The 25,475-nt window shown below is 43.8% G+C and overlaps 2 protein-coding genes across 8 annotated transcripts in view; both read left to right on the forward strand.

Moving 5' to 3' along the window:
• Srcap (Snf2-related CREBBP activator protein) overlaps positions 1-25,475 on the forward strand; it is a 53,054-nt gene extending 27,579 nt beyond the window's left edge. For 6 of the 7 annotated variants that reach the window (XM_039101211.2, XM_039101210.2, XM_063267796.1 and 3 more), the window contains 11 exons: positions 91-357; positions 699-2,149; positions 8,689-8,954; positions 9,082-9,284; positions 11,609-11,778; positions 11,929-12,125; positions 12,220-12,334; positions 12,736-12,855; positions 17,724-17,924; positions 18,084-18,167; positions 18,278-25,475. In XM_039101211.2, coding sequence (XP_038957139.1) covers positions 91-357; positions 699-2,149; positions 8,689-8,954; positions 9,082-9,284; positions 11,609-11,778; positions 11,929-12,125; positions 12,220-12,334; positions 12,736-12,855; positions 17,724-17,924; positions 18,084-18,167; positions 18,278-21,091 — 5,888 coding nt within the window. In that variant the 3' untranslated portion in view covers positions 21,092-25,475. The remainder of the gene's footprint in view (positions 1-90; positions 358-698; positions 2,150-8,688; positions 8,955-9,081; positions 9,285-11,608; positions 11,779-11,928; positions 12,126-12,219; positions 12,335-12,735; positions 12,856-17,723; positions 17,925-18,083; positions 18,168-18,277) is intronic. The other variant, NM_001426934.1, reaches the window with a different exon arrangement.
• Positions 21,579-25,475, forward strand: Tmem265 (transmembrane protein 265). The gene is made up of 3 exons (NM_001304268.1): positions 21,579-22,086; positions 23,227-23,397; positions 24,992-25,475. Exons 2-3 carry the CDS (start codon positions 23,230-23,232, stop codon positions 25,151-25,153), a joined length of 330 nt encoding a protein of 109 aa, NP_001291197.1. The 5' UTR covers positions 21,579-22,086; positions 23,227-23,229; the 3' UTR covers positions 25,154-25,475.

The following is a 25,475-nucleotide window of genomic DNA, read 5'->3' on the forward strand; positions in this document are numbered from 1 at the left end:
CTGCCACTTTTCCTTTCCCCTGGATTTCTTCCATCCTTTGCGTCTCTTGTTTCTTTTCTACCTTCCTCTCAATGTAGCTTCCTCTTGCAGTGCCACCATCCATGGTGAACAATACAGGCGTGGTGAAGATTGTAGTGAGACAGGCCCCTCGGGATGGATTGACTCCTGTTCCACCACTGGCACCAGCACCCCGACCTTCAAGTTCTGGTCTTCCAGCTGTGTTGACACCACGCCCTACATTAACCCCTAGCCGTCTGACATCACCTACTCTGGGTACTACTCGTACTCCCATCCCCACGCCCACTCTGGTGAGGCCCCTCCTCAAGCTGGTCCACAGTCCTTCGCCTGAAGTCAGTGGTGAGTTCATAATGGCCAAGGCCAGAAATTTTTATCAAACATGAATGAGACATTGGTAGTCCTTAAGTTTTCTTAGTCACAGTGGATTCCTTTGTTAGCATATTGTCTTAATTTGCTATGAATTTCAAGCCTTGACTTAATCAAAGATATATTACTTAGAATCTTCCTAGAAAGGTCAAGTGACCCTATTTCTTAAACTTTGACCTTGTGTTATGGGACTGAAGGCTGCCTGGAAAATTAGTGAAGCTTACGGATTAGTGGAAAGGATGGGACAGGATAGGAGTAGTAGGAGCAGAAAAATAATTCTTCATCAAGCTAACTTGTCCTCTGTGTCTCCACAGCTTCAGCACCCGGAGCTGCTCCCATGACCATCTCTTCCTCTCTGCACATGCCGTCCTCACTCCCTGGGCCAGCCTCTTCTTCGATGACAATTCACAATTCCTCTCCCCTTTCTAGTCCTGTGGTGTCCTCTACAGTCTCAGTCCCTGTGTCGTCTTCACTTCCCATCTCTGTCCCTACTACACTTCCTGTCCCTGCCTCTGCCCCACTAACTATTCCCATCACAGCCCCCTTGCCTGTTTCAGACTTAGGTCCAGCCCTGCTGACCGGTGTGACCCCAGCACTAGCTGTTGTCTCAGCAGCCTCTGGACCACCTTTGGCATCAGCTGGGGTTTCTCCGTCGGTGTCAGCCTTGGCTCTAGGTTTGGCTACTACTCCAGCTCTGTCCCCACCTCAGACATCTGGTCACTCTCTGTTGTTGGCTACCACCTCTTCACATGTTCCAGGATTGAACTCAGCTGTGGCCCCAGCATGCTCACCTGTCCTGGTGCCAGCTTCGGCTCTGACCAGTCCGTTCCCAATATCACCAAGTTCAGCTCCAGCTCAGGCTTCCCTTCTGGCTCCAGCACCTTCTACATCTCAGGCTTTAGCCACCTCTCTGGCTCCTATGGCGGCTTCACAGACAACAATCCTGGGCCCTTCTCCAACTCCTCCTCTGGCTCCGCTTCCTGTTCTGGCTGCATCACAGACTCCGCTTCCAGCTATGACACCACCATCAATGTCAGGAGCCCCTTTACCCTCATCAACATTGGTATCCGCTCCAACTTCTGTGTTGGCTCCCTCATCAACTCAAACTCTGGTATCAACCCCAGTTTCATCACCTCTCTCAAGCCTGGCTTCTACTCAGACATTGACCCTAGCCCCAACTTTAGCACCCACTCTTGGTGGATTGTCTCCGTCTCAGACACATTCTTTGGGAACAGGGAGCCCTCAAGGGCCCTTTCCAATTCAGACATTGTCATTGACTCCAGCATCATCCCTGGTACCAACACCAGCCCAGACACTATCTTTAGCACCAGGAGGACCAGTAGGTCCAACTCAAACATTGTCTCTGGCTCCAAGCTCTCCAGTGGGCCCAGCTCCAGCTCACACACTGACTTTGGCTCCAGCAGCATCATCTGCTTCACTCCTGGTCCCAACCTCGGTGCAAACACTGACCCTGAGCCCTGCTCCAGTTCCTGTGCCCACTCTAGATCCATCTGCCACCCAGACGTTAGCACTGGCCCCAGCCTTAACACAGGCTCCAGCGTCCCAGGCATCTTCCCTTGTTTCTGCATCTGGTGCCGCTTCCTTGCCTGTCACCATGGTAAACCGGCTACCTGTTCCCAAGGATGAGCCTGAGACACTGACTTTGCGCTCTGGTCCTCCCAGCCCTCTTCCCACTGCTACCTCGTTCAGTGGGCCCCGGCCTAGACGCCAGCCCCCGCCGCCACCTCGTTCCCCTTTCTATCTGGTAAGTTTTACTTCCACAAAGGAATTGCCAGTTGAGTTTCTTGTAGTGTTGATAGAGTGGCTAGTACAGTTTGAAAGCTTAGTGGCCAGGTCACATTTGGGTAGACTCCTCCCTCATAGGTGTGTATTCCAATATGTAAAACAGAAATATTAATGTCTTATTTTTCTCATAGGATGCTTGGTTCAGGTTTTGGTGCTAGGGATTGTACACAGCATCAAAAAGTAAACTTAGTACAAATTAACCTAGAAACAGAAATGTCCAGCAACTTCAGATGCTTTTTCTCCCTATGTTGATTGTTCTTTGTTGAACCCCTACTCTTTATCACGCAAAATTTTGCTAATAAGCTATGTCACCTGTACTTGCCCTCTCTTTTTAAAAAAGATTTTTTAAAAATATTATGTGTATGCATCTTTGTTGCACATTTATGTGCAGGTGTCCTTCAAGGCCAGAGGAGGGCATCACCTATTATGAGTGCTTAGTGTAATTGCTGGCATACTTTTTTATGAGAAGACTATCTTACTATATATAGCTCTGGCTATCCTGGAATGTGTGCCACAATGTCCAAACCAATACTAGAACTCTTAATCTCTGATCTTTAAGTCATTGCTCCTCATTTTCTTTCTTCCTCCCTCGCTCCCTCTCTCTGTCCATTCTTCCTCCTCCCTTTCCTCTCCCACCCTCCCCATGCTAAGGGTCTTACTATGTATCCTAGGCTATCCTAGAATTTACTATATAACCTAGATTGGCTGTAAGTTTATGATCATTCTATCTCAGTTTGCCTCCTGTGATCTCTGGTAACATGCCTGTCTTTATGTCTTACGTGTTTATTTTGGTCATTTGTATATTAGCTCAAGGAATGTCTGTGCAGATTATTTACCATTTTAAATTACTCTTGAGGCCTATCACCACTTTCTCCAGGTGCTAGGGATTAAACCCAGGCTCTGTGTTTGCCAAATACTGAGTTTTAAGAATATTTTCCTCTTTTAATGTTTTTATTTAATATTTGGGAATTTTCTGTAATGTTTTTTGATTGTGTTCTTTGCCCTCCCCAACTCCTCCCAGATGCTCCTTCATACCCACCCGAACTTCATTATTCTTCCTCTCTGTTAGAACAAACAACAACAAAAAAAGAAGAAAGAAAGGAAAAAAAAAAAAAAGAAGAAAGAAAAGGAAAACGTGGGGCCTTGATTTGCGTTGGCAAACTACTCTTAAGCTTAGGACCTACACTGGAGTGTGGTTGATATACTCAATGTCACTCTGTTGTGAATAGCTTCTTTTTCTGTTGTTTGGTTTAGTCTTTAAATGTATGAACTGCTAAACACCTGTCAAGAATAGCTTTTTGACTAAGGGTGGGCTTCTCCTTCCTCCCCAGAATGGTTACTGAGGTCCAGTTTTGTGTTTTGTTTGTTTGCTTTCTCTTCTCTATGCCAGGGATCAAATACAGGGCTTTCAGCGTGGTAAATAAGAGCCCTACCATTGAACTATCTGGAGCACTAACATAAATTTATTGATAATGTTACCTTTATGTCAAACAATCAACAATTAGAGTGATCAAGGTCAAATATTAGTCATGTGACATGTGTAGTTCAGTGAACAGAAGACCAAATAATTACATAAAACTATAAGCATGGTGAATGCTTTGACAAAAGGTGGAATTTTTGGTTTTGATTTTTAAAACAGTTTACTATATAGTCTTGACTGGCCTTAATTCACTATGTAGACAAGGCTGGCCTCAAATTCATAGAGCTCCTCCTCGCCTGTGCCTCCCAAGTGCTGGGATTAAAGGTATGCTCCACCATGGCTGACAATAGTTGGGTAGTTTTACAGATAAGCTAGAAAGACAGATATGGGAATGAAATCAATCAAGGCTTTACCATTTTTCAGACTGACAAGTTGCCCTTATAAAATTCTAAGATACCTAGGTGACTGCTTATAGTAAGTTCCCACCCATCACATTTTATTTTCTGGCTCTTGGCAAAAAAAAAAAAAAAAAAAAAGGGCATTAGCTCTTCTGTATCTGTTCTTAAACTTTTTAAAACTAACAAATGTGTGTGTGTGTGTGTGTGTGTGTGTGTGTGTGTGTGTGTTGTTGTTGTTGTTTTCACTTTTTCTAACTTCCTTGCATTCCTTCCCACTCCTGTTGAACCCATTGTTCTCAAGACTCCTCCTGCTTTACCTTAATGTCTTTTGTGTTTTAGTTTTGGTGGCCCATTGAGTTTAATTATGCTTGCTTATATGAGCATTAGTGGGTAGGTTATTGACCAATGGGTTTACCACTGAAGAAAATGACTACCTCTTTCTCTATGAACTACCACTAATGGAATGTTGATTAGTTTCATCTAGTGAAGGTAACTAACTATACAGCTGCTATGAGTTCATGAGTGTAATAGCTATTTCATGTCTAGAGACATCATTACATAGCACTCTGCCTCATTATCCAGCCCTCATAGTCTTTTCTTTCTATCTTGCTTTATGTTTTCTGAGCTCTGGAAAAGATGATATAGATGTCCTATTTAGGGTAAGCAAGTAACAGTCATTTAATCTCAGCACTGTGACCAGTACTACCCTCTGCAAACAGAATCTTCTCTGCCCAGAGATGACAACAGTGCTCATCTGAGTACAAGTATAAATGTTTAGGCTGCAGCTTAACACGGTGTCCACTTAGTAAAACAATAGTAGCTATCATCGTGTCCATGTCTGTCCCCCATGAGGTGTGAAGGAGCTGGTTTTCTCCTTCCACTCTGGGTTCCAGGAATTGAACTCAGGTAGTCAGACTTGTGTAGCAGATAGTTTTACCTTGTGCCATTTTACCAGCCTAGCCTTAGACTTTTAGCCAAACATAGGTACCTTCCTGTGGAGGAGACCTCAAACCCAAGCAGAAGCATTTGGACACTTCCATTAACATGCCACTCTTAAATTAGTGGGCACGTCTTGCCTGGCATGTTAGTTTATAACCTGTAGAGTTTACAGCCAGAAAAGACCATTGCTGACTTTTCTCCTCCAGATGTTTGCTGAACATTTGGTGGTACCAAGACAGCTAGCAAGGAGCAAGCTTACAGCTATTTACAATTTAATTTCTCTGTCCTAGTGTGTAGAATCTTCTGCAATAGGGTTTTTTGCCATCTAATCTGATGGGAAACCAAGAGCAGAAGGAGTAGCTTGTTGTTTGGGAGCCTTCTCGGACCTCCCTGAACAACAGCTCATATGGAGATATCTACTACCTGGCAACTGGCTTTTGTTTAATAACCTACAGCTTTTAGGAATAGCTCTATCCACTCAAGCAGGTTACCCACTCACTTTTTTTTTATTACTCTTATGTATATAAGGCTACAGACATGGCTCAGTGGTTAAGATCACTTGTTCTAACAGTGGACTGGAGTCAAATCCCAGCACCCACATAGTGGTTTACAACCACCCATAGCTCAAGTTCTGATCTTTAGGCCACTGTGTGCCTATGTGCATGTGTTCCTGCTTGTGTTTGTATGCGTGTACACATGTACATGTACAGGTGCACACAGAGGCTAGGAAAGGATATCAATGGTCCTTTATCACTATCCCCTGTTTTGAGGCTTGGTGCTTGCTCTCACTAAATCTGGAATTCACATTTTGTTGGCTGGGCTGGAATTGAAAATCCTCAGAATTCTCCAGTCTCTGATCAGTGCTGTGACCACAGGATTTGTGAGGATGCCTAGTGTGTTACTTGGATACTGGCTAAGATCCGTACTCAGGCCCTCAAGACTGTGAAGCAAGCACTCTTAAAAGACTAGGTCCTATCTCTAACCCCCTTAATTATAGATATGCAAAAATGGTTTATTTACTTTGAAACAGTATCTTTCTATGTAGTTCTGACTGTTATGGAACTCACTATGTAGACCAAGTTAGCCTGGAATCTATACCCTGTGTATTTTTAAGTTAGCTTGTAAGTTTCCTTTTGGCGCTTTTATCCTTAGTTTTGGTTAATCTTCCCCTTCCTTCTGCTCTGCCCCATTCCTCACCTACATTCCTTTCAATTCCTGATAGTCGCTTTCTCTGGAGCAGTAGATCTCAACCTTCCTAATGCTTCAACCCTTTAATACAGTTCCTCATGTTGTGGTGACCCCCAACCATAAAAATACTTTGGTTGTTCATAACTGTAATTTTGCTACTGTTACAAATTGTAATATAAATATCCGATATTCAAGATATCTGATATGTAACCCCTATGAAGGGTTGGTTATTCGACCCCCATTGAGAACCGCTGCTCTCATAATGTATTCTTTTTTTTTTTTTTTTTTTTTTTTTTTTGGTTCTTTTTTTTTTTGGAGCTGGGGACTGAACCCAGGGCCTTGCGCTTCCTAGGTAAGCGCTCTACCACTGAGCTAAATCCCCAGCCCCTCATAATGTATTCTTGATCTCTACAGGCACTCCAAGTTAAACTCAACTCTAAAAATTCAAAACTGGGATCCACATATGATAGTGAACATGTAACATTTTTCTAAGACTGAGTTACTTCACTAAGTATATTTCTAGTTCCATATATTTTTCCTGCAAATTTCACAATTTGATTTTTCTTTTTACCTGAATAAAAATAAACAGAATGTTTTAATGTGGTATATATACATGTGTATATATACCACATTAAAACATTCTGTTTTGGGGCTGGGGATTTAGCTCAGTGGTAGAGCGCTTACCTAGGAATCGCAAGGCCCTGGGTTCGGTCCCCAGCTCCGAAAAAAAGAACCAAAAAAAAAAAAAAAAGTAAAACATTCTGTTTATTTTTGGTTTTTATATTGGTGATTCAACCCAAGGCCTTGAGCATATTAGCCAACGATTCTATCGCTGAGCAACATCTTTGGCCATAAAACTTCTAAATTGTGTCTGATTGCTATAGCAAATGTCAGATGTTTATCACTACACAGGATTTTGGAGTGGGGAGGTGTGCTTTGCTTCCCCGCCCCCCCAAGATCAGTTCTGGAGATCAAATTGTATGGTAAGGACTGTTATCCTCTGAGCTTTTCATCCCTGTACATTTTTGGCATCCATTCACAGACTGATGGGAATTTAGACTAATGAAATTTCTTAGCTTATGAATAGAGCAGCAGAGAATGTGGTTGTACATATATCTTTGTAACAGGATACTACCCCACACCAAAAGTGAATGAGGATATTTCTTTTCTTACATATTCTAGCATTTGTTGTTATTTCCATGACTTTTGGAGTAAATTGTCCAGAATGCACAACAAAGAAATATTTATAGCCAGATGTAAAGGTGCACCCTTTAATCACAGCTCTTGGGAAGCAGAGGCAAGCTTATTTCTGTGAGTTCTAGGTCAACCTGGTCTCTTCAATTCTACTGGGGTTCATGAAAGAATCCACTGATAAGTTATGCTAGAAATCAAAACAAAACAAAAACCGGTGTTGTCCTATATTTTTGTGTGTGTGTGTGTGTGTGTGTGTGTGTGTGTTCAGAATGTCAGTAATTTGATGAATATATATAATTGGGAGCTGTCTAACTTGAATACAAAATTATGTGGATAGGGTAATTCATATTTTTATAAATTTCCTAATACTTATAGTCAGTTTTGGAGTTGAATTTGATTTATTAATACACTTCTAGCTGGAATGTTAGTTCTTTTTTTCACAGTGACAGAACTTGAAAATATTATAGTTAAATATGTAAGGAAAATTAAAAATTGACATTCATAGAAATTATAAAAAAATCAATGAAACTAAAATATAGAAATGTATGTGTAAAGTCATGATAGTTAAAGTAATCACCTAAATAACTACGATGTATTACGATGTTCTTTGCTTTCCCTCTGTGAGCTTTCCTCTGCCATCTTACAGAGAGAGTTTACTTCCTGTTTAGAAGGCCCCTCCTAAGCCAGGTGATGGCTCACATCTTTAATACCAGCACTGGCAGCCAGCACATTCCAAGAAGGAAATCCTGTCTCAGTAATGAAAAGGGGTCCCTCCTTATTTCATTCCTTTTCATTCTCCCCTTTCTTTTTCCTTATTTTTCTCTTTCTCATTTTTGCTTTTTTTGTAAGCCTATACTCCCTGATTTTTATTTTTTGAGACAGGGTCTCTCACTATGTAGCCCTGGTTGTCCTGGAACTCATAGAAATCCACCTGATACTAGATTAAAGGCATGCACCAGCACACCTGGCTCAGTGTCTGCTGTTTTGTTTTAGTTACATTTATTTGTGTGTGTGCATGGATGTGCCCATTCACATTGCATTGAGCTACTTCAAGTATCAGTTAGATCCCCTGAGGTTGAATGTTATAAGAAAATTCACAATTGTTGAATATGTAGGTTTTATTTTGAATGTTCTGCATTCTGCTTCAATAAGCATATGGGGGAAGATTGGTTTTCTCTTGTAGAGGATGTCATTTTGCACTGTGAAAACAGTATTCATTGACAGTTTTGAAAATGATAAAGCACAAGGTATCTGTCTTAACGCTAATTATTACTCCAGATTCCATGTGGAAGAACCTAGGTTTTTATAGAGTTTTGTTGCAAACTCTTGGCTACACTAGATTCTTTTTTTCTTCTTTAGGACTCTCTGGAAGAAAAGCGGAAGCAGCAGCGATCTGAGCGCTTGGAACGGATTTTCCAACTTAGTGAGGCTCATGGGGCTCTGGCACCGGTGTATGGGACTGAAGTCCTGGATTTCTGTACCTTGCCCCAACCTGTTGCCAGCCCCATTGGCCCTCGTTCTCCTGGCCCCAGCCACCCCATCTTTTGGACTTACACTGAGGCTGCCCATCAAGCTGTACTGTTTCCCCAGCAGCGACTAGACCAGCTGTCGGAAATCATTGAGAGGTTGGCAGGGCTAAGTGCTGATGGGGAATGGGTCTTGAGGCTTAGTTCTTAGGGCTAATGAAGGTGCTAATTTCTATGGTATTTCCAGGTCATATCTTTTACAATGTTTACTTTCTTCCTTTCACAGATTCATCTTTGTCATGCCTCCTGTGGAGGCACCTCCCCCTTCCCTGCATGCCTGCCACCCACCTCCTTGGCTGGCCCCTCATCAGGCAGCCTTCCAGGAGCAATTAGCCTGTGAGCTCTGGCCCCGAGCCCGTCCTTTGCACCGTATTGTATGTAATATGCGAACTCAGTTTCCTGACTTGAGACTCATCCAATATGATTGTGGTGAGTTCTTGTCCATTTCAATACCCTCAGTACTTGTTTTGTTTGAGACAAAGTCTTGTTTATCCCAAGATGTCCTCTGACTTGCTGCTAGTGCGGAGGATGACTTTGAACTCCTCCACACCAAATTATTCTTGAGTTTTTGTCTCAAGACAGTTTACATCAAAGAAACGATGCTTAGAGGCAACATTTGGGAGCTTTTGTGGAAATGATGTTTGTGTGATGTTAATTGATTTATTTATCCAGTGTTTGTCATGAACATCTGTCCTTTTGCTTATCATATGGGGTAGTGAATGAGACATCATAGCATACAAGCACACCTTTAATCTCAGCAAGGCAAGCAGATCTCTGAGTTCAAGGTCATGCTAGTTTACAGAGGTTCCAGGACAGCCAGTGCTGCATAGAGAAACATCTTTAAAAACCCCGAAGTTATGGGAAAAGGCAGCTGTGTCTGAGGTGCATATCTGTAAACCTAACACTTAGGACAAAGAGGTGGGAGGATTGCTGCAAGTTTAAGACTAGTCTATAAAGTAAGTTTGGCAGTGTAGGGCTATAAAACAAGACTGCCTTAGTTCATGGGAAATGGTTTGTGGTGATATTAGAGTGCACATCTAAAGACAAGAATCCTTATATTGAACATAATGCATTTGGCTGCAAGAAACAAAGCCAAGGTTTTACAGTCACTTAAACCGCAAGGACATTTATTGTTTACATAGTGAGAAATTCTGAAAATGATAATGCATGGTAGATCATGAGCCATTTAAAACCTTTGTGTATCTAGGACCATCTTATTTGCCTGCCCTGTATACAACCCTTACCTCTTACTCTCAGCCCTTTTATTCTCCTGCTGCTTCTTATCATTCTTACTATTATATATTTTGTTGTTGTTGTTTTTGAAATGGGGTTTCTCTATATAGCCCTGGCTGTCCTAGAACTCACTCTATAGACCAGGCTGGCCTTGAACTCAGAAATCCACTTGCCTTTGCCTTTGCCTCTCTACCAGGATTAAAGCTGTGTGATACCTCTACCCAGCTGAAAAGTGGAATTTTTATTCAGCAGATGGAATGCAATATATGAGAGAAAAATAGATTCTTTGGGTTGGGTACCTGGGACTGTAGTACCTGCCTATAATCCCAGCATTTGAGACGCAAATAACGTGCAGGAGAGTAGCTTGAGGCCAACCCTCTTCATATAGTAGGACCTGGTCATAAAGGAAAAAGAAAAAATTTTTCTTGTGCATATAATGTGCCTGTTCATACATGAATATCCATGAGCTCTTGCCTGCATATGAGTGTAGAGACCAGAGATCAAAGCTCTCAGTGATAAGTGCTTTCCTAGCATACATGAGGCCCCAAATTCAATCCCGAGCTCGCATGCACGCACGAAAACTTGGAGCTGAAAATAAAGTAACTCCCAAGTTTCAACTGAGGTTGTCCTAGGTATCCAACACTACCAAAACTCTTTATTACTCTGTTAGTTTTCTGTAGCATAAGGTCCAAGACAGTTTATGTGTGTTGAATCCATGTGAGTTCTAGAACTGACTGGAATTGTCAGACTTGGCAGTGAGTACCTTTATTCACTGGTCTTGGTAGCTGAGTTACTGGAAATAATATACATGTTGTTTCTGTTTCAGTGGTTTTTTTTTTTTTAACACTTACGTATTTTATGTGAGTGTTTTGCCTGTATGTATATATTTGTGCTATGTGCATGTCTGCTGCCCATGCTCTATGCAAGAGCACTTTTTTCTTGGAGTCCAGTGTCATTTGTGTTTGTCATAAGATAACTAGATAACCTCTTACCACCCTAGCCTGTCTTTTTCTATGCTTGTAATCTGATCTTAAGTTCCTTTCTGTAAACCTTGACTATAGATTTGTTGATAATTCTTACGTGAATCTATTCTCATTTTAGCTGACATGACTGGTTAATACTTTAAGATTTCTTCCTTTAAACACTGAGAACACACACTCCTACTCTATCCTCTGATGATCTGTTGCTGTGTGGCTTCAGCCCTAGATTAAAGAGGAATTAAGTCCCAGATAGAAATACACTATAAAGAAGAACCTTTAAGGGTAAAATAGAGAGTTAAATGTTTTTTATTCATTGGACTAGTTGAAACTGTAGTTTTCTGGTATTACTTTCTTTATACCGTCATGTAGTTAACTACTTGTATTCCTTTATTTTTTTTTTTTTTTTTTGCTTTAAATTTTTTTTTTTTTTTTCAGAGCTGGGGACCGAACCCAGGGCCTTGCGGTTGCTAGGCAAGCGCTCTACCACTGAGCTAAATCCCCAACCTTATTTATTTATTTTTTATTTATTTATTTTTTCAGGAAAGTTGCAGACATTGGCAGTGCTCTTACGGCAGCTCAAGGCGGAGGGCCACCGGGTGCTCATTTTCACCCAGATGACCCGAATGCTGGATGTATTAGAGCAGTTTCTCACCTACCATGGCCACCTATATTTGCGTCTGGATGGGTCTACTAGAGTCGAACAGAGACAGGTAACTTAGGCATCCTTAGCCCTCTAGAAACTTACCTCAGTTTCTGTTTCTTTTTCTCAAGCTTTTAGCTTAAAGAAGGGACCTTAAAAATTAAAGTCTTTGGTTTGTTTTGGGAATAAATCTCCAAATACCATCTTTTTTCCCTTCTAGGCCTTGATGGAACGGTTCAATGCAGACAAACGCATATTCTGCTTCATCCTTTCAACTCGAAGTGGGGGTGTGGGTGTGAACCTGACAGGAGCAGACACTGTTGTTTTTTATGACAGCGACTGGAATCCCACCATGGATGCTCAGGCCCAGGATCGTTGTCACCGAATTGGTCAAACTCGAGATGTCCACATCTATAGGTATCACCTAATGTTTCCTCACCTCCCTTCCTCTTTATGTGTAGGGCATCCTTGATATATTTGTAGTTTTTACACTTCACTTCTCATTTTCTAGGCTTATCAGTGAACGGACAGTAGAAGAGAACATTCTTAAAAAGGCAAATCAGAAGAGAATGTTAGGAGATATGGCCATTGAGGGAGGCAACTTCACTACAGCCTATTTTAAACAGGTACCAAATAAAATCCTTCTATCTAAACAGAAGAGAACTTCTATTCTTTTTTTTTAAAGGTTTATTTATTTATTATATATGAGTACACTGTAGCTGTCTTCAAACACCCCAGAAGAGGGCATCAGATCTCATTACAGATGGTTGTGAGCCACCGTGTGGTTGCTGGGATTTGAACTCAGGACCTCTGGAAGAGCTGTCAGTGCTCTTAACCACTAAGCCATCTCTCCAGCCCCCGAGAACTTCTATTCTTAAAAGAGTTACCCAGTTGCTAGACAGCTACTGCTTTGACCTCCATAGATCTCTCTGAGTTGGTAGTACCTCTCATACTTCCAGACCTCAGTTTTTGTCCTTGAAGTGATATATTCTGTTGGTTGACCTCTCCCCTCTGTTATATCCAATAGCAGACCATCAGGGAACTGTTTGATATGCCTCTGGAGGAGCCACCTGGCTCGTCTGTGTCTTCTGTTCCTGAGGAAGAAGAAGAGACTGTGGCCAGTAAACAGACACATATTTTGGAGCAGGTAACAGAAGAGGTCATTCGTAAGATAGCACTGTTGCTCAAATACATGTTGTCTTTCCTTTTCTCTGGAGTTTGTCCAGGAAAACTATAGTTTCTACTGATTCCCAGATTATAGTCAGTGCTATATTTCATTTTGATTTTTCTTTTGTTTTTAAAGATTATAATGTGATTGCATCATTTCCCCCTTCCTTTTCCTGCCTCCAAGCCTTACCTCTCCTTGTCATTCAAATTCATGGCCTCTTTTTTTCATTGATTGTTACATATACACATGTGTAAAAGTACGTATATATGTATATTCCCAAATAAGTACAACCTGTCCAGTCCATATGATCTTACTCACGTATGTTTTCAGAGGAAACTATTTGGTACTAGATAACCGATTAGTAAGTGCATTCTCCCCCAGGGAAGACTGTTTCTCCTCTGAGCATTCCCTAGTTGCTTGCAGTTCTTTGAAGCCTTGTGGTCTTTCCTTGTCCGCTTTGGCACACCTATGGCTGTTGTCCTTGTCCAGCCTGTTGTTAGGCAGTCATATCCGAGACTTTATGGTTCTGGCATTACTAAGAGACAGTCTCACAGCAAATTCATTGATGTTCAGGCTGGAAAGATATCTCTCTCAGTGGTTAAGAGCACTAGCTACTCTTCCAGAGGTTCTGAGTTCGTTTCCCAGCAGCCTCATGGTGGCTCACAACCATCTGTAATAGAATCTGATTTCTTCTTCTGGTGTGCATGAAAACAGAGCACTCATATATATTAAATAAACAAATATTTTTTTAAAAACTCCCTGATCTTTTCTCTGGCGTTTACAATCTTTCTGCCCCCTCTTCCAAAATGTGCACTGAACCTTGGGTGGGGGAGTTATTTTGTAGATAAGTCCATTGAGACCATGCTCCACAACTCCACATTTTAATTGGTTGTAGTTTGTTATAGACTTTTGGATTCTGTTGGTGTTATTTGGTCTTATCGATGTTGCTGCTTTTATTGTTTGGTTTTGATGTTTTGGGGTGGGGATGGTGAGACAGGATTTTCTGTATAACCCTTGCTTCCCTGAAACATGCTCTATAGACAAGGCTGGCCTGGAACTCAGAGATCTGCCCTCTGAGTGCCAGGATTAGAGGAATTAAAGGTATATACCTCCACCACCAGGTTGAGATTTTTTTCTCGGTGAGAGGTGAGAACTTCTATAATATGTAGGCATAAGAAAAAATATTGAGAATATGGTTAAGGATTATACTGGTTTTGTGAAGTAGTAAATGTAGGTTTTCCTCTAAGATTCATGACTTCACTAACTGTGTTTTCAGTACTGGGAATGATCTTCTCTTGTTGAGTGGGGTGGTAGTTGTGTATATTTTGTTTTTTGTTTTGTTCTTTTTCGTTTTGAGAGGTGAGGGGTAGGGTAAGACAGAGTCTTTATATGTAGCCCTGACTCTCCTGGAATTCAGTACATAGACCAGGCTGGCTTTGAACTCAGAAGAGATCCATCAGCCTCTGTCTCCCCCATGGTATGTGTGTCTATATACCTGGCGTAGTTAGTGTTTTAAGTATATTACTTGTTTAGTAGAGAAAAATACAGGATTTGGAGTTTTGAGTGCGATTTTTTTTTTTTTTTTTTTGGTTCTTTTTTTCCGGAGCTGGGGACCGAACCCAGGGCCTTGCGCTTCCTAGGCAAGCGCTCTACCACTGAGCTAAATCCCCAACCCCCGCGAATTTTTATTTTAACTATGCCAGGTTTGTCTTATTTTATGAAATGGAAGTCACATTATATAACCCAGGCTGCTCTTGAGCTGCTGGGCTCAAGCCATTCTGCCTTTGGATAGCAGTGCTTTTTGATAATTTTACTCATTGAGCCAATTTGGAAACTTCTATGCTTATTAACCTCACATTCTACTTTTCTGTATTGTAACTCTTTGGATTAAGTGATTATTGTAATTACTGTTTTATTGCTGTGAAGAGACACCATGACCTAGGCAAGTGTTACAAGATATAAGCATTTAATTGAGGACCAGCCTACAGCTTCAGGTTTGTATGTTATCATCATACAAGACCATGGCTGTACAGTAAGTGTTGGAGCAGTCGCTGAGAGCTTTATGATACTGAATTGTGGGCAGCAGGCAGAGAGATTAAAACCTCAAAGTCCACTCCCGAAAACAAATTTTTTCCAACAAGGCCATACCTTAAATCCTTCTGATACTGTTTACCAAACTGGGAACTAAACATGCAAATATATGAGCCTATGAGGGTCATTCTCATTCAAACCACTACAGAGATCTATGTAAAACATCCCTTGTATATGGTTTTCAGATGTGGAAGCCATAAAAAGTTAATTGGTTAATTTTTTTTTTTGGTTGTGGTTTTAAGACAAGTTCTCCGTAGCTCTAGCTATCCTGGAACACACTCTTGTAGACCAGGTTGTCCTCAAATTCAGAGATCTGTCTGCTTCTGCCTCCCAGGTGCTGGGATTAAAGGCATAAACCATTGTGATCAGCTTGGAAAGTCTTTTTAACTTTTTAAATATTGCATTTTTGACTTGGTGTGTACATGTGTAGGTGTGCATACCATAACACCTGTGTGGATGCTAGAGGACAATTTGGGTAATAGTTTTATGTCTTTCCATTGCGTTCATCCCCAGAATCAAAGCAAGCATCTTTACCCGCTGAGTTATCTTCCCAACCTAGATTTTAAGGTTTTGGATATTTATTTGTTTCTTTGTTTGGAGATAGGGTAAAACCCTAACTTAAGACAGGTCTATGAACAGGCTACAAATATGACTCAAGTACTTCAAGAAGAAACTTTAGCCATGGGTGATCTATGTGTGTTTGAGTCCAGCTCAGTCTGCTCAGTCTGCAGCTACTCAGAAAGAAGCATATGGAAGGTTACCTATCAGATACTTTCTTGTTGCTGGGCATATGCTCTAGACTTACCATTTTTTTTAAATATTTATTTATTGTGTATGGGGTGGGTAAACACATGCCATAGTTTACATTTGGAGGTTAGAGGACAGCTCAATAGGTTTTGTGGGAATCAGTGATCTCCTTTTAAATATAAATTTCAAAGATACAACTCTTGTCATCAGGTTTAGTGACAAGTGCATTTAACCCACTAAGCTAATTCAGTGGCCCATAGGTAGGTAGCTTCTCTTGGTGCATTTGATGTGAATCTAATTAATGGTAAGGTGTGTGTGTGTGTGTGTGTGTGTGTGTGTGTGTGTGTGTGTGTGTGTGTGTACGTACATGGGTGCAAGTGCTCACATAGTCCAGAAGGGAGCATTGGAATCCCTGGAGCTACTAGTGTACAGGGTGTTATGAGTCACTCAGAGTAAGTACTGGGAATTGAAAGGATCTTTTACAAGCGCAGTAGGAATTCAAAGCCATCTCTCCAGGCCTTACTTCATGGTTTCGTTTCTGGAAGCTTGCATTCAGGCAAGTACTCCACCAGCTACACCCTTCCTTGACCTATTCCTACATTTTTTAAAAGGTAACTCTAAGGCTGATTATAAAGGAAAAGAAGCAGAGATAAAGGACTTTAAAATAGAGTCCTTAATGAGAGAGCTAGTGAAATCCATTGTGTCATGTGTTGAGCATTGAGCTGCTTTGATAAATCTGGTGTTCCAGAACATTGCTGAGTTGATTTATAAATCTGTTTGGTGTTTGCTTGTTTGTTTTTCAAGACAGGGTTTCTCTGTGTCCTGGCCACCCTGGAACTCTATGTAGGCAGAGCTGGCCTAGAACTCACAAAGAGCCACCTGCCTCTGCCTTCTTAGTACTAGGATTAGTGCTTAGAGCACCACCACAGCTAGAGTAAATCTGTTTTTATATAAACCCAGATTCAATTTTTTTTTCTTTTTTTCGGAGCTGGGGACCGAACCCAGGGCCTTGCGCTTGCTAGGCAAGCACTCTACCACTGAGCTAAATCCCCAACCCCTCAGATTCAATTTTTTTAATTAATTTTTTTTTTTTTAATTTGAGATAGGTCTCAAATATGTAGACCTGGCTGCCTTGGATCTCTTTATTTAGACCAGGCTGGCTTAGAATGCAGATCTACCTACCATTGCCTCCTGAGAGCTGGAATCAACAGTGTGTACTGCCACACCCAAATGCCTCAAGTGTTTCTCCAGGAATTAAATGGCAGGCATACTGGAGGTAGTAGTAATGGGACTCTAATTTTTTTTTTTTTTTTTTTTTTTTGGTTCTTTTTTTCGGAGCTGGGGACCGAACCCAGGGCCTTGCGCTTCCTAGGCAAGCGCTCTACCACTGAGCTAAATCCCCAACCCCGGGACTCTAAATTTAAAGACAACTTGATCTACACAGTGTATTCCAAGCCAGCCAGGGCCACATAGCTTGTTACTCTCGTCATAAATAAAATGTAAATTAAAAGATGTAACTTTATTTTGTTTTGTTTTGAGACAGGGTCTTGTCATGTGTCTGGTTGACCTGGAACATTCTATATAGAGCAGGCTGACCTCAAACTTGCAACGATCCCATTTCTCCCTCCTGAGGGCTGAGTATATGGACATATACCTGCAACATGCCTAGAAAATTTGGGTGGGGAGGGTGTTTTCTAAGATTTTTTTTTGTATTTTTAGTTACGTGTCTATGTGTAGGTACTGTGAGAGGTCAAAGGGGCTCTTCTCCCTCCTCTTTTCTCTTTGAAAAAAAAAATTTTTATTGTTCATTATAAGCAGTATGTGCTACAACATGTATATGGAGGTAAGAGAACAACTTTCTCTAACCCATCTCCTTCTACTGTGGATTCTGAGGATACAGGTTATCAGGCTTGCTGGGCAATTGCCTTTTACCCACTGAGCCATCTTTCTGGCCTCCATGTTCTTAAATTTCTTATTTATATGTGCTTTGTTTTCTGTGTACCTCGAAGGCATTGTGTCGGGCAGAAGATGAAGAAGATATCCGTGCAGCCACTCAGGCCAAAGCTGAACAAGTGGCTGAGCTTGCAGAATTTAATGAGAACGAGGGGTTTCCTGCTGGTGAGGGAGAGGAGGCTAGTCGACCGGGGCCTGGTGCTGAGGACGAAGAGATGTCCAGAGCTGAACAGGAAATTGCTGCCCTTGTAGAACAGGTCAGTGTTGGATCCACTACCTTTTGTCCGCATCGGTCATAACGTAGCCAGGACTACCCCCCACCCCCCACCCCCCCATCTTTCCTGGTGGTAGTAAATAATGGTGATAGACCCTGAATTCCAGGTTCTTATGTTTATCAACTTTTATCCTCCCTTCAGCTGACTCCCATTGAGCGCTATGCCATGAAGTTCCTAGAAGCTTCATTGGAGGAAGTAAGCCGAGAGGAGCTCAAACAGGCAGAAGTAAGTCTTAAGTAGGAAGTAAGGGGATCAAGATAGTGGAAAGCTGTTTTCCTACCATGCCTTGCTCTGCTCTGTCTCTTCCTGACACCACTGGGCTATGTTGTTGATAGGAACAAGTGGAAGCTGCCCGAAAAGACCTGGACCAAGCGAAGGAGGAGGTGTTTCGACTACCCCAAGAGGAAGAAGAAGGGCCAGGGGCTGGGGACGAAATGTCTTGTGCAACTAGTGGAGTCAGCCACCGGCGTAGCAAGAAAGTCAAGGCTCCTGAGAGGCTGGGGACTCGCGTCAGTGAACGTCTTCGTGGAGCTCGGGCCGAAACTCAAGGAGCAAACCACACTCCTGTTACATCTTCCCATCAAACCTGCAACACCTTCGTGCCTCCCCGATGCAGCCCTGTGAGAGAACGAATTCCCAGGCCTAGACCTGCTCCTCCTCCTGCTCCTCCTGCTCCCCCTCCTGCTGCTTCTCCTGCTCCTGCTCCTGCTCCTGCTCCTCCTGCTCCTCCTCCTCCTGTTCTTCCTCCTGTTCTTCCTCCTGTTCCTCCTCCTCCTCCTGCTCCTTCTCCTCCTGCTCCTTCTCCTGCTCCTCCTCCTCCTGCTCCTGCTGCTTCAGTTGCTTCTGCTCCTGCTTCTGCTATAACTTCTTCCCTAGCCACAGCTCCAATACCCATTTCAGCCCCAAATCCAGTAACCATTCTTCCTGTTCATATCTTGCCTTCTCCTGCACCTCTGCTTCAACTTCCTCCTTGTTCTTCTCCTGCTTCTACCCCTCCTTCTGCCTGTACCCCTCTACCCACTTGTACCCCCTTACCAGCTCAAACCTCTCTATTAACCTCTTCTTCACCAGCCCCACTTGATTCCCTTCCTGTTCCCATCTCTCCTGGGGTTACCAACCTCCTCTTGGACTCAGGGGAAGTAGAGGTGTGTACACAAGAGTTGGCACCTGTGGAGTCTCTAGAGCTGCCTGGAATGACCAATTCTGAAGCTTCCCTGGTTAGTCTTGTGCCTCCAAACGATCTTTTGCCAGTAGCTGTTGATGTCCTGCCTGAATCAGAGAAGAATCTTCCTTTAATTCCTGCACCCAGTTCAACTCTGGAAGCTGAGAGCATCCCGGATGATCAGGAGCAGGAGGTGCCGGGTTCTGTGGAGGGGACCAATCGCACACTGCTACCTGGTGGTGGGGAGTTGACCGTGAGTCTGAGTGAGAGCAATGGGCTGGAACTCCCACCCTCAGCAGCATCTGATGAGCCACTTCAGCTATTGGAGACTCACAGGAACTTGGAAGATACAAGAGAGGTTCAGACCCCAGTCTCCAACTCAGAAAAGCCACAAGAACTTGTTAGAGCTGAGGTTACAGCCCCATCAACCTCATCTTCAGCCACCTCCTCTCCTGAGGGTCCTTTGCCTGCCCGCCCTCCACGGCGACGAACCAGTGCTGATGTAGAAATCAGGGGTCAGGGGTCTGGTAGGACAGGACAACCCCCAGGTCCCAAAGTGCTTCGAAAGCTGCCGGGAAGGCTAGTAACTGTGGTGGAGGAAAAAGAACTTGTAAAGCGACGGCGACATCGGGCAACTGCCAGCACCCTAGTACCTGGGGTATCTGAAGTTAGCGCCAGTCCAAGAAGCCCATCGATCCACAGTATGTCAGGGCCAGAATCCTCACCTCCTAGCAGTGGGCCCTGTGAAGCTGCTCCTACATCTTCACTATCTACCCCAACCCAGCATACCTTCATAGCTTGTCGTCACAATGAACTGGGGATAACTGGTGGGGGCAGCCCAGAGAATGGAGAAGGAGCAAAGCTTGCCATCACTCCACCTGCTGTGAAACGGCGGAGGGGGAGGCCTCCCAAGAAGAACAGATCTCCGGCAGATGCTGGGAGAGGGGTGGATGAGGCACCTTCATCCATCTCTAAGGGGAAAACCAATGGGGTCGACCCAATCCCTGGGCCTGAAACTGTAACTGCAACTGCTGCGGAGCCTGACCTCAAGCCCCAGCCTCTTGCACCCCAGCCAGTTCACAAACCAGAGCCCATCATCCTATCACCTGTGGAGAAAAGACGGCGTGGGCGTCCCCCTAAAGCAAGGGATTTGCCCATTCCTGGGACCATATCTTCTCCAGGGGATGGCAATTTAGAGAGCCGGACACAGCCACTCCCTTTCCCAGCAACCCTTACCCCACTCCTAGCCTGTCCCACTGCTGTCGCCAACACTGTCACCACTGTCACCATTTCAACATCCCCACCGAAGCGGAAGCGGGGCCGACCTCCCAAGAATCCACCATCACCGAGACCCAGCCAACACCCTGTCTTGGACCCTGATAGCTCTTCTGTTCTTGAGAGTTGTGGACTGGGAGTGCAGCGCCAACCCCTAGGCCAGGCGGAGAGTGAAGGCAGTTCCTCTGATGAGGATGGAAGCCGCCCTCTCACCCGCCTGGCCCGATTACGGCTTGAAGCTGAGGGGATGCGGGGACGAAAGAGTGAAGGGTCCATGGTGATGGCTGTAATTCAGGATGACCTGGATTTAGCAGATAGTGGGCCAAGTGGGTTAGAACTGACACCGCCTGTGGTCTCGTTAACTCCCAAATTTCGTTCAACCCGCCTGCGTCCAGGGTCTCTAGTCCCCCCACTAGAAACTGAGAAAATGCCTCGAAAAAGATCAGGGGCTCCAGTTGGGAGTTCTGGGATGGCAAAACGGGGCCGTTTGCAGCCCCCAAGTCCCTTGGGGCCTGAGGGTTCAGTAGAGGAGTCAGAGGCAGAAGCCTCAGGTGACGAGGAGGAAGGAGATGGAACCCCACGCCGTCGAACTGGTCCCCGCAGGCTCGTTGGGACCACCAACCAAGGGGACCAGCGTATCCTGCGTAGTAGTGCTCCTCCACACCTGTCTATCCCTACTATTAGTCACAGAGGTCGAAAGGCCAAGACGTGAGTGGGCAGCCCCTTCACTTAGGTATCCTACCATGGCGGCTTCCCCATGCCCAGGCCTGACTCTGTTAACCACTACTTGAAGTCTTTGAGGGAAAAAGCCTCCAGGGAGACATAGGGGGCTGTCTTCCTTTCCACCAAAGTAGGGGGTAGGTTACTGGTTGTCATGGAAATGGGGCTTGTCATAACCCCCCTTCTCTCCTATCCCATATGGCTGGGCAGTGTTAAGGGTGGCAAGATAGTTTCTGTCCCCACCCCCTTGTACTTGATTCCCCAGCTGTCTTTCACAGCCTCAAACCCTTAGGGAAAGGGGGGAGGGGCTTTTCAATGAGGTGGGGTGGGTTTGTTTTTTTCTTTTTTTTTTTTTTTCTTTTTTTTTCTTTTTTTTTTAAGAAAAAAAAAAAATAATAAACTTAGTTTCTGTACAAGCATCCGTGTAAGGAGGCTTCTGATTTTCTGGTCTGGTGGAGGGTTGGGTGGGAACTTGGACGTCATTTTTCACCTCCCTCTTGCAATGACTTTATGCCTGATCTCCAATCCAAGATTCTATACCCTTGAAACAGAACTTAATCCCTCTCCCAGCCCTCCCTCCCCCCAAAAAGGAAAGATTGTCAAGTCTGATCTGGTAGGCTGTGTAGTCTTTTAGACCACCCAGATAAACTCTTTTCTCTGACTCTTGCACTTTCCCTCGGCTCTCCGACGTCTGGGAGTTCCCTTTCAGTCTCCTTGCTCAGGTGCTTCCTTACACTCCTATCTTCAGAAAGCAGGCATCCTCCATTTGCTCATGCCTTAGCCCTCCTCTGCTCTCCATCTAGCCAAACTGGTTTGAGTTGGCCATGCCCCTTCCTAGCTCCCTGGGCTCTTCACATGGTGGCTGGCCCCACAACTCGACCTTGGCTTGCTTGGCCTGGAGCCATGAGTCAGCTTCATCTCCACCCAACCCAAATCAAAACCTGAGGCAGGAGCCGAAACTCACAGTTCTCAAAGCCTATGGGCCAGGTAAGAATCTGCTTATATTTATAGTTTCTGACCTGTGCCCTCTCTTGGGCTCTTCTCATTTGCTATTGCAACTTTGCCACATCCTTTTGCTCTCAAATCTCTGCATTTTTGTTACTTGTGGTAGGGATATGTGTGGGCTGTAGGATAATGATAGGACATGAAGGTGGAAAGATGTTTGGTGTGCCAGAGAGCCTGAGTAAAGAAGGCATTGTGTAGGTCTCTGTGGGTGAAGTCATTTGGACTCTGCTAATCTGATGAGTCGTGTGGTCTGAGATAAAATGGAGAGAGGTGGCAAGAAAGTGTAGATAGCCAAGGAGGCATCTCATGTTCAGGGGTTTGCTTTGAGGCTAGATTTCATGTATCCTCAGATTCTGAGCTAGCAATGCTGGCCTTGAACTTCTTGGTCTTTCTACAAGTTGGTATTATAGATGTCTGACACCACTCCTGGGTTAGGTGTGGGTTTTTAAGTTTTTGTTTTGTTTTTATAAACATCAGAAAGAACTTAACCATATGATCTTGCCTTTCCTTCATCCTCAGAACTATTCATGCCCAGGTTGGTGGTATATGCCTTTAATCCCAGCACTCAGGAGGCAGAGGCAGGTGGATCTCTGAATTCTAGGCCAGCCTGATCTACATATCGAGTCCTAGGACAGCCAGGGCTGAACAGAGAAACTGTCAAAATAAGTAAACTAAGCACAAAGCCAGAGGCAGGCAGTCTCTGAATTTGAGGACAGCCTTGTCTATATACTGAGTTGTAGGCCAGCTAGGGAGGGTCTGCATAATGAGACCCTGTGTCAAAACAAAATAAAGAAAAGCTACCTAGTCGTAAAGTTTTAAGATCAATTTCTCTCCCGTTTCTTGGTATCTAGGTCAGTTTCCTTCTCTGTACTTGTTGAAGAGTAAGTACATTTACACATGTTTGCCCCTTCAAAAGATTCAGAATCTTAAATTGATGAAAAGGGTTCTAAACATGTATTTAATCTTCTGTTCTGAGTCACTGGAGGAACTTCCCAGTAAGACAGCATTCCTGAGTATGGGGTTAGGACACTAGACAGCATGCTTTGAGAAGGGTGGAGTCACCGTGCCCAAGCAAAACCTTATTTGTTGGGCTTAAAAGTGCCTTGACTATATCGCCCACAGGTGATGGAGGACGAGGAGAAGGCAGCGGAGAGCTTGATGAGCAACATGGAAACTGCTCATTCTCCATCCCCTATCCACTGCTGCTGGCTCCGCCTCCCACACTTGGCAGCTATTAGCATTATCTGTGGCTGTTCTTGCCTGGGAATCATGGCTCTTGTGTTTGCCATCAAGGTGAGGAATAAAATTCCTGTGGGAATGGGTGGGTATAATGAAATGACTGTATCTGACCTGTGTACAATTAATTAAACGGATCACTAAATATCTGTTGATGCTTAGTTCGGGCTTAGTGCCAGAGTAAGGACACTTTCAAAGAATCCATGTCTTATGAAAGCAGTAGTTGTGAAAATGGATAATTAGAATTCAGCTCATCAATGCTGTGGTACAGGAGAGGCATAGGAACAAGGAAAGATGTACCTGGGGAGGAGGGTAGGAGTACGGCATCTCTGTTAGTAAATGGCTACCAACGCATCAAAAAGATGACAGTTTAAGAAAGGGTGAGTGTATGCGGATGGAAGGACAATCCCAATAAAGGCAGCAATGTGTACAGAGGTTAAATAAGGAATATTGAGAATTGACATCAAAGGAACCAGATTCCTGAAGGCCTCCAATTCTGTACTTGGGCATGTTAACTTTATCCTGAATAATAGCAATTTAAATTTTTTTCAGAGGAGTGACATGGCCAGATTTGTGTTTCAGAAAGGTCTACTCTCAAACCCTCCATTGACAGTGAATCACAAGGGAGCAAGACTACAGGCAGGCAGACTATTAAATCATGGTAACAAAAATATCCATCGTGTGGAAGGAGCAGTGTGGTTAGTTGTTAGAGAACAATCTGCACCTTCTTTTTTTCTTTTTCTTTTTTTGTGGTTAGGGTGGAGGTGGCATTACTAGGAATTGAGCCCAGAGTCCTGCCCATGAAAAGTGGATCAACATACACATATACCTAGGCTATTCAAACTAATTTAAACATCATTCTGGAATTTTCTCACTACCTGGATGTATCTTGACAGAAACATTTTCTGTCATCATAAGAATTTTACTGGGTCAAAAATCATAAAAGCAATCCTTCATGATGAAAATGATGGTGCCTTTTGGACCATGAGAGAGAAAATGAATGTCGGACAAATAGAAAAGAATGGGACTCTTGCCTTCTTGCTCTCGCTCTCTCCTCTCTCCCCTTCCCCCTCTCCCCATTCTGCTCCCCACCCCATGTGCTCATGGCCTGCCTCTACCACTCCCTTCCCTCCCCTCCCTCCCTCCTTCTCCCTGCCTCTACTACCTTCCCAACTCCCCTCCTCATGCCCTGAATAAACTCTATTCTATACTATTAAAAAAAGAAGGAATACGGGTTGGGGATTTAGCTCAGTGGTAGAGCACTTGCCTAGCAAGCTCAAGGCCCTGGGTTCGGTCCCCAGCTCCGAAAAAAAGAATAGAGAAAAAAAAAAAAAGAAAAAAAAAAAAAAAGAAGGAATACAAAGTATTTTCCAGTCTAGAAATGTAATTCAGCAGAGTACTTGGCTAGTATGCACAGGCCCTTGGGTTCCATCTCAAACCACAGAACAGACCAGAGTCATTAAAAATGCAGTCTTGTGACCTAACCGTGGCCAGTTTGTATTGCAGATAAGACAAGAAAGAAAAGGAAAGGTTGTAAAATGTTTATGTGTGTGGTTCTGAGCTATGAGATAGATTAAGAAATGAAATGGGGCAATGGGTACTTTGGGACAGAAGCAGGGGAAGAATCTAACCAAGAACCTGCCCCCAACAGGCAGAAGAGCGGCATAAGGCAGGCCATTCGGAGGAGGCCATGTACTTGGGGGCCCGGGCCCGGAGACTCATTGTGGCCAGTTTTGCTGTCTGGTTTGCTGTCCTTTTTCTGGGTCCCCTGCTACTGTGGCTGCTCTCCTACACCATTGCTCAGGCTGAGTAGGCCTGGGTGGCCTTTGCTGAGAGACAGTCAAGACCTGGATCCAATCCAACAGTTCGGCAGTGCTCAGTTCTGGTGACAGGAGTGGTTCGTGGTCCTGTCTGGAAGGATGTTGCCCTTCTCGGGAGCCATTGGAAGAGCTCACCTAGGCTCTTTAAAGCACCTAAGACTCAAGGGGAGGTCAGCCTGCTCTGTTCTTTCATTATCCTCTGCTTCGTCTCCCTTGCCTTTCCTCCTAGGAGCCTCCATTCAGAGAAAGGGATGAAAACCAGTCTTGATTTTATTAGAATTTGTTTTATAATAAAAATCTTTTTTGGTGGTGAAA

The sequence above is a fragment of the Rattus norvegicus genome, chromosome 1 (genome assembly GCF_036323735.1).
Source record: "Rattus norvegicus strain BN/NHsdMcwi chromosome 1, GRCr8, whole genome shotgun sequence".
Classification (NCBI taxonomy): domain Eukaryota; kingdom Metazoa; phylum Chordata; class Mammalia; order Rodentia; family Muridae; genus Rattus; species Rattus norvegicus.